General features: G+C 49.2%; 1 protein-coding gene across 3 annotated transcripts in view; it reads left to right on the top strand.

Moving 5' to 3' along the window:
• Positions 1–16,047, top strand: part of KEL (Kell blood group, metallo-endopeptidase) — a 119,091-nt gene that overhangs the window by 88,881 nt on the left and 14,163 nt on the right. For 2 of the 3 annotated variants that reach the window (XM_012733905.1, XM_012733904.1), the window contains exons 2-8: positions 10,555–10,768; positions 11,138–11,340; positions 11,992–12,053; positions 12,264–12,411; positions 12,620–12,796; positions 13,984–14,108; positions 14,684–14,830. In XM_012733905.1, the coding sequence (XP_012589359.1) occupies positions 11,283–11,340; positions 11,992–12,053; positions 12,264–12,411; positions 12,620–12,796; positions 13,984–14,108; positions 14,684–14,830 (717 nt within the window). In that variant the 5' untranslated portion in view covers positions 10,555–10,768; positions 11,138–11,282. Of the gene's footprint in view, positions 1–10,554; positions 10,769–11,137; positions 11,341–11,608; positions 11,743–11,991; positions 12,054–12,263; positions 12,412–12,619; positions 12,797–13,983; positions 14,109–14,683; positions 14,831–16,047 lie in introns of those variants that run through there. The other variant, XM_004694330.2, reaches the window with a different exon arrangement.

The following is a 16,047-nucleotide window of genomic DNA, read 5'->3' as shown; positions in this document are numbered from 1 at the left end:
CTTACTTACTATTTGCATGTGGATGTCCAGTTGCTGCTACATCATTTGTTGAAAAGACTATATTTTTTTCCCTTGTATTTCCTTTGTTCCTTTATCAAAGATCAACTGACTATATATTGATATTGTGTAGTTTGGTTCCATTGCTTTATTTACTCCCCCACCCCACACACCCACTGTCTTGATTACTATGGTTTTGTAGTAAATCTTGAAGTTACTAGTAACTTTGTTTCTGTCCTTCAATATTTTATTGACTGTTCTGGGTCTTTTGTACCTCTATATAAGCTTTAAAATCAGTTTGTCAATATCCAGAAAATTATTTTCTGGCATGGATTGAAGTTACATCAAATATATAGTCAATTGAAAAGAATCAGCATCTTAATGATGTTGAATTTTCCTATTCATGAACATGGAATATTTTCCCATTTATTAACTTTTCTGATTTTTTGTCAGCTTTACAGTTTTCCACCAACAGACATTGTACATATTGTTAGATTTACATCTGAGTATTTCCTTTTTTTGAGGTGCTAATATAAGCATTATTATGTTTTTAATTCAAAATTCCACTAATTTATTGATGCAATGTCATACTGTTTTTATTACTGTAGGTTTGTGATATATTTTGAAAGCAGATAGTCTGAAACTTAGTAGCCTAGTTTTTCTCAATATTGTTTTGAATAATCTGGGTCCTTCCTAGTTCCACATGAGTTGAGGTTTGTTTTTCTATTTCTGTTAAAAATGCCAATGAGATTTTGGTAGGAATTGTATTGAATTTATAAATCACAGGCTATTATGAAAACAGCAGTGTGCATTCCAAGGATGCTACTTCTAGATGATGAAGAATACCTAATTCTCAAGATATTGATGTTTTTCCTATTAGAGAGAATAGTTTTCTTCCCAAATTTGAGCCAACCTTAATCATCAGATCTTGAAGCAGTTGAGCATGTTTTCAGAACCTTTCAAATGAGCTAATTGAGCTCTTACAGTATTTGTATATCTGTAGATCAATTACTAGACCTCTTCTACCACATTCTATTTCACAAGCAACTAGGTTTCTCAACATCCTTTCCCCTCTGACTTATAGGAAGATTTAGTTAAGGGGAAGAAAGTGAAAGTAGAAAACAAAGCCAGGATGTTTTTCTCTCTCTCTACTTCAGATGCACCTCTAGTGGCAGATGTTTCTTATCTGTGTCCCCAGCTCTCACAGGACAGCTTTTCTCCTAAGATCCCAGGTTGCTAAACTAGCCCATTATGATTTCATTTTCTTCTGAGTGGCCCCAGCTCCAGAGGTGTGGTAACATCTTCCTCCCCTTTGGTCTTCTAACTTTAAGGAAGTTGTTTTATTCCCCTCCACCACCTCAATTTGGCTCAATTCTTCCATGATCTGTGTACCTAACTACACATATTAAATTTCCTCTGTGTGGAATACCTTGAGTGGTTTTTGTTTTCTTGGACAGACTGTTGTTAAAGACTCATGGAAATAGCTTCCAAGTTTATGTTTGAATGAAGACATCAGGTCTCTGGGTGAATAAGCAAGCATTACAGTAACAACATAGCAGTGTGAGATGGGCTTCCTCACTTAACATCATGCTAGCTATTAGGTGTAGGGTGGCACAAGCCTATAGGAAATCATTATCCTTATAGTTGGCAATTCTTAGAGTTATGCAGTTAACAAACCTGAGTGGGAGACATTGCCCAAACCTCATTTTTTCTTGGATAGAGGGCATCTATCTGTTTACTAGTAAGACTAGAGTCAACTGTGAGAGAAACAATGCCACAGCAGCCTAAAATAACAACCATTTTCCAATGTAGAAAATGTCTGAGGGATACAGTTCAGAGCTGGTATAAACCCTCATCTTCACAAAGTCCACAGATACCTGACCCTGGATTTCTTAAAACTCAACCAATCGTCCTTTACTCAAGTGCAAATTTATTCTTGTCATCCATGAAACATATGTCTTCCAGGTAGCAGAATGGGGGGAAAAGGGCCCAAAGAGAAATAGATAGTAAGTGGGGAAATGATAAATGTCTCCTAAAGAAGACACTTTTGTGTACATCCCTTTGGCCAGAAGTTTCATGAGTGGAGGTAGTGGGCTTGGCTTGTTCCGTCTCTTGTCTCTGGTCATCGTTAAGTGGGATACGGAAGCAGTTCCATAAGTTGATACTGATGCTCTGGCCTTAAACTTATAGAGACTTCTAATGCCCCCAGAGAAGAAAGAAGTAGAGATCACAATAGGAACCCAGAATCACAGATTGACTTTTAGACTTTTACAGGTCTGGGAAGTTAGGCCAAAACCACAGGCTAGCTTAATAAGAAATGTAGGACTGAATGCCAGGTGTTCTGATTCCTAGTTCACTGGTCTCTTTATGACATGTTACTCCACAGGGAAGGCTGCCTTTCTCTTTAGCTGCAGTTCTCTTCATGTGGTAGGGTTCATTTTTCTGTTGCTTGAATCTGGGCTGGCTTTGAGACTTGTATTGACCAATAGAATATAACAGAAGTGATGTGCAAATTTGCAGCTATGGTCTCTGGAGCATTGCATATTACACTCTTGCTCTCTTGGAATCCAGTTGTCATGGGAACAAGTCTGAGCTAGGCCTGCAGAAGAGCTGAGGCACCTTGGCCACAGCCAAGGCCAGCCACCCGCATGACATTGGGACCATGCTGGCCTAGGCGGCCCTGAGCCGGCCTACCATTTAAAGCTGAGCACATCAGTGAACTTGGCTGACACAAATTTGCCTGTACTTAATTTGTACGTAATATGCCAAACCATAGAATGGAAAGCCAATAAGTTGTTTATTTCAGATACCAAGTTTGGGTTTTTTATAAAGGAGCAATAAGTAACTGGCACACTTCCTAACAAATCAGCCATATTCTTGGTGTTTTTTAACAGCCCCACAGAGAGAGATCACACAACTCGTCTCATATTTTTATTTCCTATTGTGTCATTTGTTATGTATTAATCTGTGTGTACAGCATAGAATACTTACTAGACATTAGATTCAATCAGCCTGTGCTAATGTGTCATGACATTTGAATGAATCAGATAGGTTTAATTGAAATCATGCACAAGAGTAATTCTCTCAGTCTTCACATGATGAAAGAAGTTCCTTGTCTGGATTATGACGTTGGTGTGACCGGTTTACTAATAGGGCTGGACTCAGCAGGACACGAGCACAACTGTCTTTGTGCTTTCTCACAACCACCCCTGGAAGGCGGCTCCGTCAGCTTGTTCAGCACCTCTGGGTAGATCTCAGGCAAGCCCAGGTATTTCTGGTAATGAGTGGCCCCTCCAGTCACTTCCAGGTAATAGAGGGGCAGCCTAAACTCTGGATTGCGGTGGCATCTTTGGCGGTCTCTCTTCCCTTGCCCATTTGACACAAGTGGCAGGCTGAAGGCTACATGGGTCAAGTGTGGGTCACATCTTCTCTTCCCTGCTACCTGCATCCTTTCTAGCTTGCAACCCCAGTTTTGGTTCCTTCCAGAGTGATGCTTGGGAAGGGAGAAGGAGAGAGTGGGAATTTACTCTGAAGCTGGGATTGGAGTTGTCTGGACAAGACCGATGTCCAGAGCTGTTTCTCTCTGTTGGGATTTATTTGTGGGCTCCTCAGGAATTCTCACGGGGGCCACCTGACTCAAATCCTGAGTTCAGTATGCATCCCCCACTCGTCATGTGTGATTTCCTCTAAGGACATGCATCCAGCCTCTTCCTCCTGGTGGCTTTTCTCCTGGCAGGAAGCCCTACAGCATGCACTTTTCAAAGCGGCTCCTGCCCAGCTCCCTCCCGAGGATCCATAGAGCACAGAGCCCACAGAAGCTGCACTCTGCGGAAGAAAGCTGCATCCAGGCGCTGCTCTGGGCCACCTCGGGGCGGATGCTCACATCCCTTTTTGTCTTTTGAGTTTCCATGTACTATCTTCTGATATGCCAAGTTCGTTATTTTTAAATAGGAGGTGATTTATTAAGCTGCTTAATAAATGCTATGCACATAGCTTTTAGGAAATGTATCATCCTCTAATAAATAGTCAAGGTGTTTTAATTTTAGGCTGACTTTTTTTTTTTTAAAGATTTATTTATTTGTGCATACAGAACTGGGGTACAGGCCAGAGGCTCAGGGGCGGCGAGAGGCTTCACCAGAGACAGAGTGGGGAGCAGAACAGGCAGATTGACAAAGTACACTGCTGAGGGGAGCAGCGGGCGGGTCAGGAGAGGTCTGCCGCGCCATGTGGTCACCTCCGGGGCAGGCGGGAATCGAACTCACGCGGAAGCGGCTTTAGATTCTCAGTGCTGTGCTTTAACCCGCTGCGCCACCAGGGAGGGCCTAGGCTGACTTTTAAATTGTTACTTGTTTCCAGGAACTAGGGGTTTATAACTCTTAGACATAGTAAACCAGAACATTTTTACTGGCCTTATAATTGCCAAACATCTCAAAGAAGAGGGAATTCAACATGGGTATATTTTGGGCAAAATGCCAAAACTCTCAACAAAGTAATAAAATAGTTTTAAGACTTGATTCCCTAACTAGTTCTTTTTTTTTATGATAATATCTATAATATCTGTTTTTTTTTATTAAAAAGTTTATTTTTACATCATTTTTCACATTTTTTTTCATCTCAATTGTAATCCCCACGGGCTTCCCATCACCAAATCACCCCTGTGCCACCACCATAGTCCCGTGCATTTCCCTCCCTTCCCCCCCCCCCCCGTTTTTGATCCCATTCCCCACTCCACCCCCACAGAATGTCTCTGGTCTATGGTTGTTCATTATTTTTGTTATTTTCTCGCCTGGTCCATTATACTCCTGCTATGAGTGAAACCATTTTTTCCTTCTCTTTCTGGCTTATCTCACTAAGCATGATCTTTTCCAGCTCCATCCAAGTTGCTGCAAAAGACATGTGTTTCTCTTTTTTGGTTGCTGAGTAATATTCCATTGTATATATGTACCACATCTTTCTAATCCAGTCATCTACTTTTGATTCCCTAACTAGTTCTTTTTATTCATTCTTTTACTTTCTCAAAAGGTTGCCAATAAATATTCCAAATATCTCTGAAACTGTTTCAGTGCTTCGTTTGTTATTAATAAAACTCCAAAATCCTGACCCTCTTAATAGAACATGTAGCTGTTACCTCTTGATGCACAGTAGAGTATTTTAGAAAATAATAACAAAGTATCTAGATGCCACATGTATTCAAACTTCCAGCTTTAGTGAGGCACTGACTTCATCCTTTTTGATCTGTCTTTTCTCCAAAAACATCATTCTCCAGAGATGCAGGTTTCTCTGGTTCTTCTCTGTGTTATTTCTAGTTTTTCTGAGTTTCTGTGATGTAAAAAGAGTTCACACTGCTATGTCCTTCCTGCAAATGAGGAGGAAAGTCTAGTTCACTGCTTGCACCCGGGGCTGATGACTGAAAGCTGACAGGATTGTTGGGCGCTGCTGGAGATCCGTTAGAAACCAGAGTGAGATTTGGAAATTCACTGACTTCTCTGGATGTCCTTTCGTCTTGTTTTTCGTGTACATTCTTTAAATGGAACGTTTCATCTATTTAATAACTGATTTTCCATTTCTAACTCGTCTCTCTTTGCCTCCCAGACTTCTGCTGCCTCCTGCAGTCACTTCAAATTGTTTTCATGGGGGGAACTTCCTCTTTTTTTTGATAATTGCAGCTCACAGCCATTTCGTGTTAGCTTCTTCTCCGTCTGCGATATGTTCCTGGACCCTGGACTTTTCTTCCTACGCCACACTCTCTAGGCTATTCTCTCGAATCTTCTCACCTAGTTCCAAAGGAACGGTAGACATAATTCATGGTAAGAGAAAGAGAAATCCCAAACTCTCTGTAAAGAAGTCCTCATTCTCCAATGTCTTAATACTCTCAGCTAATTCTTAGCCTAATTTTATATTCCATTGAGATGTGAGACAAATCAAAAGTGGAAAAACCAGGTTCACAGTCTCTTATCTTTTTCTGCACAAATGGTCTGATACTATTTTTATTGCTCTTGGAAACTCAGAAACAACATAAATAAACACAACCAAGTGATGATAGCTATCATTTGTTGTCGGTCTATAATACAAGGCAACATACAACACATCCATGGCCTTGCTTAGTCCTTACACTCATCCATCAAAGAGGGCAGGATTATTTTGTTCTACAGATGAAGAAATTGGGGAAACAGATGGATGGAGAGACTTTCCCAAGATCATATGACTAGTAAGTAGCAAAACCCAGATTCGATCAACTCCAATCTGTCTAAAATCCCTTCTCTTTACCCTGGGCCACCATTTCTGCCTGTAAAGTGTGAAGTGTGAGCCTCAAGGTGTGATCACGGAGGCTACCAGGTGTGAGTGGTAAGTGAGCACAGACACCGAAGACCAGAGATGGCTGGGAGTGCCACCCCCTGAGACGCAGACCCTCTGACTGACCTGTAGCTGGGGGCAGAGCGCAGAGGGAAGCCCAGAACAGTATGTCTTGATGGTTCCAGGAAAAGGTAAAAATTTGAAAATGTGCAAAAGAGAGAAAAATCACAAACCAGGAAGGAATACTTCTCTATGAGGCTCTGTGCATATGAGCTCTGTGCTCTCTTAAGTGTGTTTAAATAAGAGTCCAGGGAACCAAAGAAATGAGGGCAGGAGGGAGGAGCAGTAGAGGGAATAAATAATTTTCCGGGATGGATATGTGACTGTGTCTCTCAATTTGAATTCAGAGGAAGCTTCCCTGTTAGGTGAAAGACAATGAGAAGCTAATTAAGTACTACTCCTAGCAGATGTTTTAGCTTAAGGACTGCGAACCTCAATTTCAATTCAGAGAAAGCTTCCCTGTTAGGTGAAAGACACTAAGTAACTAATTAAATTACTCTCCATAGCAGATGCTTTAGCTTAAGGATCAGGGCATCAGCTCAAAGCTGTAATTCTTTGAACGCCAAAGACACCATGCACCGCCGATAGCCATCTATGCAAATCCACACTGCTCCAATGTTAGAAACCTCCTCCTAGAGCCTATTTCCCTTGTCAACCCACAACAGCTTCATTCCATCTTAAACTCAACGCCCCTTGCCAATGACTTAGAATCTAAATTCAGCCTTGATTTTTGCGTTTTCCCATTCATGGTGTCCAACGGATATCCACCTCCTCAAATCCCCATGTGGTCCCTTGACGGTGTGCACCAGCTGAGCATAAAGATCAGCGGGTATGGAGTTAGATCATCGGAGCTGACCAGAGCCAGCTGGTTGTTGAAGTTCCAGCCTGAGTTCAACCCCAAATTCTCATGGCTGGTCCACATAATTAAGCGATGGCATCAAGAACAGAGCAGACCTAAAAGGGCGGGGATTCAAGCGTCAGAGGCAGAACCGGAAAGAAGTTAAATAATCAAAGTCAATATGAAAATGATTACAGTTTGGGGAGATTTGTCTGTAACAGCAGGGTCAGATGCCCATGTGCATGGATGGAAATGTTGGTTTAAAGGTTCACAGGACTGCCACGCTGCCCTCAGGCCGGAGGCATGTGGGGCTCGTGAACCCAGTGCCATCTGATTTTCCAGGCTTACCACTACATGCTATAAAAAGCTGCCGGTGATCTTCACAGGGAGGGTCTACCCAGCTGGGTTCCTGCCATTTCTCTTCTTGCAGACTTCCACTGGTCCCGTAGGATTCCGGTTCCAGTATTTCAGCTGCCACACAGGTTGACCCAACCCCTCACGCTAGCTAAAGAGTAGGTGAGGTGTTCAATCAGTGGGTGTGATGGTTTGGATTTATTATTGAGCAAATAGTCACTACCCTTCCCCTCCCACTATGAGCAAAGTACACTTCTCCTGGTCCTCTGATGTTGGGCTTGGTTGGCCATGTGACTTAACTTGGCCCATGGAAAATCAGTCAACCTGATGAAAACTGAATCTTGAAATGATTTGCTTGGCTTGGCTGGAGTCTTCATTCCAGTGATCCTTTCTGGGAAAACATGACTTGCTCAGCCTCTCCCCCTTCAGCCTGGGCCCCAGAACAGACAATCCCATGGCAGACCGGCATGAATACAAGTCCTAGATCCAAACCCACACAGAGGCAGTCTGAAGTGCATACCAGCACAGCCTGCATGCACTGAGCAGCTCTCAACACACAGACTTTGGAACATGAGAATAACTGATTCTTTTCATAACCACTGAGTTCGCAGCAGTTTGTTGCAAGACTTTATGATGCCTGTAGTTGACTAAGACAGTGGACATAGCGAGATTGTAGGCAAATTCTTCTTGCGGACACAGACATTAAATTAGCATGTGTCATGCTGGGTTGAGTAGATTGTCCTGGAAAGTTGTTTGGAAGAAGGGAGTGGTAGCACAGGAAAAATAAAACACAGCATCCTCACTTTGAGATGTGTCAGCATGCACACGTATCAGACTTCAGTCTGTGAGTATTACCTTTAACAACGTGATGATTTGATATTTATATATATATTGTGAAATGATCACCACCACAAGTCTAGTTAATGTCCATCTCCTCAGTTACAGTTTTGTTTTCCTTGTGATGAGCACTTGCAAGATCTGCTCTTTTAGCAACTTCAAAACATACTACTGTTATTATTTATTGACTGTAGACATCCTGCTGTACATGACATTCCCATGACTGACTTACTTTATAACTGGCAGTTTGTATCTTTTTAAACATGAGTTTTTTTTTTTTTTTAAGATTTATTTATTTATTCATACAGAACTGGGGTACAGGCCAGAGATGCGGAGGGCGAGAGGATTCACCAGAGACAGAGTGGGGAGCAGAACAGGCAGATGGACGAAGTACACTGCTGAGGGGAGCAGTGGGCGGGTTAGGAGAGGTCTGCCACGCCATGTGGACTCCTCCGGGGCAGGCGGGAATCGAACTCATGAGGAAGTGGCTTTAGCTTCTCAGTGCAGTGCTTTAACCCGCTGCGCCACCAGGGAGGGCCCAGTTTGTATCTTTTGACCCCTTTTACCCACTTCACCCCACTCCCATTCCCCCCTCTGGCAACCTCTAACCTGTTTTCTGAATCTGTGAGCTCAGTTTTTTGGTTTAGCTATTTGTGGGCTATATTGTTGGTTGACTTACTGATTGAATGAAAGGGATTACATAGGCTACTTTTGTCTTAGTCTTATAGCTGTCAAGGAAAAAGTGTATATGGAAGTGAAAATTCTAATATCTGTCTGCTTGTCACTTCACTCACTTAAAAAACCTCTTTATGGAATACTGAACGTATCAATTCTTCTTTCCCAAAGGTGATCAGTGATCCCTAGCTCTCAGTGGCCTGTCTTTTAAAAACCACTGAGAATGTACCCAAGCCCGTCCTTTGTCAAATTCCCCAGCAGTTCCCATGACATTGAGACTCACTCTGGTTTGTCCAGAACAGTATGTCCTGCTCCTTAGGAGAAAGCTCTTTAGTTATCACTGAAATCTGGTGATCTTAGACATGAATTGCCGCTAATGTGACATACCAGAGAGGGTTACAGCATGGAGATAAATTTGCCAGCCTTGGTTTTGGTACCTTAACTACTGTAGATGGCAGCTGATTTTGGAGCGACTATAAAGAAAACAATCTTCAAAAGGTGGAATTGAATATTTCAGAGTTGAAGAAAAACAGCTCCCGAGACAGTCACGGAACAAGACAAAGCAGTGAAGACCATCTTACAGAGGGAAGGCAAAAGAAGTTCTGACCGGGAGGAGACCTTCCCAAACCAGAATCTTAGTGGTTTAGGCTTCTATACAGTTGCAGCTCTGAGAACTCCTGTCTTTCTCACTCTGGGCCTGTTCACTGCATGTCTCTATGTTCTCATCTGTTAATGTGGGGAGATGGTAGCTCTTTACCTCCCTTGATGAATTACTGTGTGGACTGAGTGGGGAAGCCTATAAGCAAAGCTCTTACAGTATCATCCCTGGCACAAGAGAATTACACAGTAAAAAGTTGCTAGATAGTGATAGGTAGATAGACGATCCTGGTGATGATGGTGACGACGACGGTCATGATGACGATGGTGATGATGCTGTGATGGTAGCAAACAAAAGATCCTGGAGCTAGATTCACTGTACACAACCATGAAGGCAGCCAGGAGGCAGTATCTGTGCACGTAAATGTGTGCTGCCCGTGACCTGCGTTGTAGCTGAGGCTCTCTGCACAGCTCAGCGTTGACGACAGAGCTGCAGACATGCATGACAGGGCATGGCCATGGCGGTGACTCACTGCGGAGTAGGACAGGCAGATAAGGCGAGGTGTGCTCCCAAGGCAGCTCCCAGAACAGAGGTTACTTTGCCTTCACATTGCTGCAGGCCAAGGAGGTGAACCTGACAAGCCGCTGCGGTCAGCTCCGCCTCTCCAGTAGGGTCACCTAACCCCAGCCACAGGAGCTGCTTCCAGGATAAATGTGCCATGTCAGACTGGAGCAAATGGGCTCCAGCTTGCTTTCATTTGGGCAGAATATTTTAGGCTTCTTAATCCATTCTAGCTGTAACTTGTTTAAATTATCTCCTAAGATAAAATAGGAAAACCCCAGCAGGGAGTCAACTTATCAATCAAAACTCATCTCGGTTGTCCCTACTGTCTTTTTCCTAGAGTAATGCCAGCCCACAGGGCTTGACTGCTCGGGGAGAGGTGAGGAGGAAGCTGGGCTCTCACGGCTACGCAGGTGGCCTTTCTGGGCAGGGAAGATGATGGAGGAAACAAGATCCAAACAGACCCGGAATTCTAGACTCCTGGTCTGCTCCTGGCGGACCCCTCACCCACTGCTTTCTGTGGCTGGCATCACTCTCCTCCTGGCAGTCCAGAGGTAACCTGAAGCTCATATGTGACTGTCCCCTCCCCCAGTACCCACCATTCCATCCCGTTCCATAATTTTATTTTCTTCCCGGAAATGTTTCTGTCCCTGTCTCTTGATGCGTCTGTGGGACATTCCTAGTGAATCCCCTACTGCTTAGAATGGGGAAGCACACACACGGGGCCCCAGGGGGAGTCAGGAAGGTGGGGCAGCGCTGTGTAGCTCGTTCCTACAAGTATTCGTGAAGCCTCTTTGGTGGTGAGGGACACAGGGATGCCGTCCCCACGGTGCCTGCCGCTGACTCCTGGCATCAGCAGGAGCTGGCGATGCTACCTGTGGAGCAGGGTTTAGAAGGGCCAATGCTGCCTCATCCCTCTGCAGGAGGGCTGCGTCCCCAGAGTAGGCAGGACGCAATTCCCAGCGGACAAGACTTGCCCCCCTGACTGAGAGTGGCATGGCGGTGGCTCCTGTGTTCTCACTGACCTGGTGACAGCCCGTCGGGGCGCCTGGCCTGCTGGCCTTTCCCATGCTCTGCTCTGCCTGTACCCAGCCTGGGCGTGACCAGCAGCTGAGAGACATCCTGGGTAAGGGAGCAATTGAGAGTTTCAGTCTTCCAAGGCAGGAGAGGAAGAACTAAGGAAGTCCATGAGCAAAGGCACAGAGCAGGGCCTGAGGAGCCACCAAGGGCAGGATTGCTGGGGGAGCAGACTCCCTCCCCATGGCCCCCTGAGGAGCTGAGATAAAGGAGAGGCCTGGGTGTCTTCTGACTGATAGACAGGCTCCACCCAGAGGCCACGGCCTGTCTGGGGACTGGGGTCGAGTGGCAGCCGTGCCCTCCTCCAGGCCAAAGGAACTGGGGTGGCGGAGGGAGGGAGGCCATCTCCGGAACCCCAGTCCTCAGACTCCGCTCCTGGAGCAGAACCAGGAGCCAGAGAGAACAGCCTGCCGGTCAGAGACTGCTCGTCCCCTGGGGAAGACGCTGTGGGGTGAGATGCCCAGGGTGGGGTGGCATGGGGTGGGGTGGCTGCTGTATGCAAATGCCAGGCCCCCACAAGAGAGGCAGAAACAGGGCGGGAGGGGCGAGTTCCCCAGGAGGATGGCAGGGATCCAGGGAACAGGCTCCTTCTGAGACCCTTTGGGGGTCGTGGGAGGGAGCTGTCGGGATGGCCTGACAGGGCCTAACATCCCCCTTCCTGAATAGCTTCTCTCTCCTCCCTCCCCCTCTCTCGGGTCAGGAGGGTGGAGGCCTGTGAGGACTGGCCTGGCCTGTGGAATGGGGGCTCTCTGCAGCCAGGAGGTAAGTGGGCTCCCTGGCCCCGCTGTGGCAGCCCTTCCCTTCCGGCTGTCAGCTCACTCTCCTGGCCCAGACAGGCTGCGGCCTGACTCCCTCTCCTCCCTGGGCTGGGGTGAAGGTCTCTGCGCAGGGGGCTGGACACCCCTTATTCATTCTCGCCCCTCCCCCACCCCCTCTGTGGACCCCCTCCGAGTCGTGTTTCTCCTCGGGCAGAGATCTCCAGAGGAGGGGCCGCCCACTGGATGGCGAGGACGAGGATGGGGGGCCCTGGTCAGGCGGGCGCTCTTGGCTGCTCTGCTCTCGGGCCTGCTCCTCGGCTCCTTCGTGCTTTCCGTCTACGTCTTCCGCGGCTGCGGGCCTCGTAAGCAGTACCCCGCAATCTCCCCGCCCGGCGCGCTCCCCAGTCCTCGGCGCCTGACCTGTGGGACAGGCGCCGGGCCGGCGCCCCCACCTCACTGCAGCCGGCTCCCCGCATGTCCCAGGGCCGGGACCCACCCGCAGACCCTTCCCCCTCACCAGGCATTCCTGCCCCGCCCCTGGGGGGCGCCCTGTCGCTCTTCTCCCCACAGGCCTCTGTGAGACGCCGCGGTGCTGGGATCTCCTGGCGGGCTATCTGGCCTCTGGGAACACCACCGTGGCCCCCTGCTCTGACTTCTTCAGCTTCGCCTGTGGGAAGGCTAAAGGGGACAGCAGCTCTTTTCAGGCTCTGACAGAGGCGAACAAAGGGCGACTTCGGAGGATCCTGGGTAAGGCCCCCGGGCCCAGGACAAGGCCCCCTCTCCCTGAGCAGGCTGCCACCCTGCTTGCACGTTTCACCTTGAGGCGCCCTCTCCACCACCTTGACTGGGCCTGGCCCCCTCTTCTATTGCCCGACTCCCCTCTCTCCTCCGTGATCCTCTCCCTCCTCTCTCCTGCCAAGCCCCATCTCCTCTGTTGTCTCCCGGGGTCTCCTGGTCCTGTCAGATGACCGGCGTCCGCCCCTGCCAGCCCCTGCCTTCCGCCCTTCGCTCTGTCCATCACCCCTTCAGCCTCCCAGCCCTCCGGGTCCCCCACACCCCCATGTCGCGCTGCCCTCCACTCCGTCACGCTTCACACCCATGGCCTCTCCTGTCCTCAGGAGACCCTGGGCGGGGTGGAGTGGAGGAGCGGGGTAAGGGGGAGTATGGCTGAGCCAGGAGCCGGGTGAGCAGCGGTAGGGGGCTCTCCCTGAGCCGGGGGCAGGCGGAAAAGATGTGGTTGGGGGGACAGAAGAATCCCGTCCCTGGTGGCTGTGGAGAAAGCACCCGAGGACCAGGGAGGTCTGGGGGAGGCACCGGAGCACCTGGGAACGAGGATGTCAGCGACAGGCCTACTCGAGTGTCAGGCGACCACGCTGTGCTCAGAGCAGCAGACTTTGTGGCACCTGCCCCTGCCCTCCTGCTTGGGGGGGGCGGGGGGCGGGGGGCGGCCGTCCTTCCAGTCAAGGCCGAGCCGTGCAAAGCTGTGCTTGGGCCTTGCAAAGCCGTCACAGAACCGAAGAACTCCCAGGGGGGCAAGGTGGGAGGGGGGGCAGCAATCACGGGCCGTGAGCGGCATGTTATGATAATCAAAGAATTGAGTTTCAGTTAATTTTTTAAAAAGGTACTTACAATTTCTGCAACTACACACACACACGTATGTATATATTTTACATCATTCTTCATTTTGTCCACTCACCCCGAACCCCTGCGTTTCCTGCTCCCCGCTACTTCCCCTCCCCCCTGCGGCCCACCTTACTCCCTTTGCTGTCACTCTTCTGTCGTTGGCCCAGTCCCCACATCTTGCCATCTTGCACATTCCCTTCGCAGCTCTGTTCCTCCCCTTCCCTCCCCCCATTTCCGCACGAGGCTCCCCCCCCCCCTACCCAGGCCCCTCTTCTCAGCTTGCTCGCCCGTTTTCCTTGCTTCCTTTCCAGAGGCCCCGGGCTCCTGGCCCCCAGGCTCTGGGGAGGAGAAAGCCTTCCAGTTCTACAACTCCTGCATGGACACGCGTGCCATCGAGGCTGCAGGGGCCGGTCCCCTCAGACAAGTTATCCAGGAGGTGAGGCCTGGGGCCACGGCCTTTGTGGATTCGTGACACACAGGCCAACGTAGGCGGCTGTTTTTCTTTTTTTTTTTTTTAAAAAAAAAAGATTTATTGATTTGTGCATACAGAACAGGCCAGAGGCTCAGGGGCGGCGAGAGGCTTCACCAGAGACAGAGTGGGGAGCAGAACAGGCAGATCTATGAAGTACACTGCTGAGGGGAGCAGCGGGCGGGTCAGGAGAGGTCTGCCACGCCCTGTGGTCACCTCCGGGGCAGGCGGGAATCGAACTCATGCGGAAGTGGCTTTAGCTTCTCAATGCTGCACTTTAACCCGCTGCACCACCAGGGAGGGCCGTAGGCAGCTGTTTTTCACCTAGAGGGTGTGTCTCTTCCCTAGGGACCCCCAGTCTCTAGGAGGGAGCTGGTCAAGGCGACGCTTTGTGGACGTCTTAGGACTTTGGGCGAGGCTGGGGGAAGAGGTGGTGGGGAGCCCTGGAGGAACACGGGAAGTCAGGGAGCGGCAGCTGCCTGGGAAAGCGAGAAAGCGTGGCCACCACAGCTCACCCTCCGCCCTGCCTCTCTCCTTCCCAGCTGGGAGGCTGGCAGATCTCCGGGAACTGGACCCCCTTAGACTTCAACCGAACGCTCAGCCTTCTGATGAGCCAGTACGATCACTTCCCCTTCTTCAGAGCCTACCTGCAACCACATCCCACCCCTCCGCACAGGCCAGTCATCCAGGTGAGGGACTGGCGGCGAAACACAGGGACCCAGGCCTCCGCGGCCCTCCCGCCTGCCATCGATTAGGGGAAGGCTGTGGTTGGGACACTGGATGATTTTGTAGACCTGTCTGTAGGGAAAAGGGCTGATGGAAGAGGCGAGCCAGAGACACGAGGTGAGATCAGGCGAAGGAGTGCCGGGGCCAGCCCTGGGAAGGACGCGTGGGGTGGTCTTCCGCCTCGTCAGTAGCCAGCAGCATGTGACCTCCAGGGTGGCCTCCTCTTGTTTACTGTTCATTCTCGCTGAGGGCCCTTTGTAGATGAAGAGCTGATCTCTGTGGGCTCTGTGCATGGCTGCCAGCTGGCTCGCCAGGGCATCAGGGCCACCTCCTAGTCCTTAGCAGAGCAACGCAAGAGGGCTGAGCCCTGCACACTTCTCAGGCCTTCACACCTGTCCAAACCCTTCTTCCCACCAGCCCCAGGCCAGGCCCCCGCACCTGCAACTCCAGCATGTTCCTCAGTTTCTTGCACAGACGCAGCCTCTGCCTACAACACCACTTCCCAGCCCACCCCCACCCCCAACCACACACACACCTGCTAAACTCATATCTCCTTTGCATGTGGGGTTGGATTATCTCCTCCAAGACGTCTTCACTGACAACCTGTGAGCGAGGTGGACTCCTCTACCCTCCCATTTCATCTAACAAGGTGGGAGGCCTTGAGCCTCTTCAGGACCACCACCACTCGCCTTTCTTTCTCCAACCTAGCACAGGCGAGGCCTGCAGGGCCCACACTGGGTGTGGGGGTGTGGGTGCTTGTTGAGTGAGTGAGTAGGTTAAGCCTTGGGAGACCTCACTGTTGTGGGAAGTAGTGTGGTGAATTTGGCCCCCACGCTCAAAGCCCCGCAAAGTTATGAGAGGGTGGTATGCAGGAACTAGTCCCCAGTATGAGGGAATCCAAGCTTCAGGAGTCAAGCCCGTGTGGCCTTGGAGGTTCATCAGAGCTAAAGTGGTTCAAGGGAAATGCAGGGATGGGAGATGGTGAGCTGGGCCTGGATGCCTGGCTGATTCCCAACGCTACAGAGTGTTAAAGGAGCTGCAGAGAGACCCCAAGCTAAGGGGAGAGTCTGGAATGGCGTGACTCCTCCATGAGTCGGTGCAGAGGTGGCTTGTGGAAGGGAGGATTTAGGGGTGATGTGGGGAGCTGGGGGAGGTGAAAATAAGACTAAGTCACAACATG

The sequence above is a fragment of the Condylura cristata genome, unplaced genomic scaffold (assembly GCF_000260355.1).
Source record: "Condylura cristata isolate star-nosed mole 26May11 unplaced genomic scaffold, ConCri1.0 scaffold00042, whole genome shotgun sequence".
In the NCBI taxonomy this organism is placed as follows: Eukaryota; Metazoa; Chordata; class Mammalia; order Eulipotyphla; family Talpidae; genus Condylura; species Condylura cristata.
This window is presented reverse-complemented; position numbering and strand designations above follow the sequence as displayed.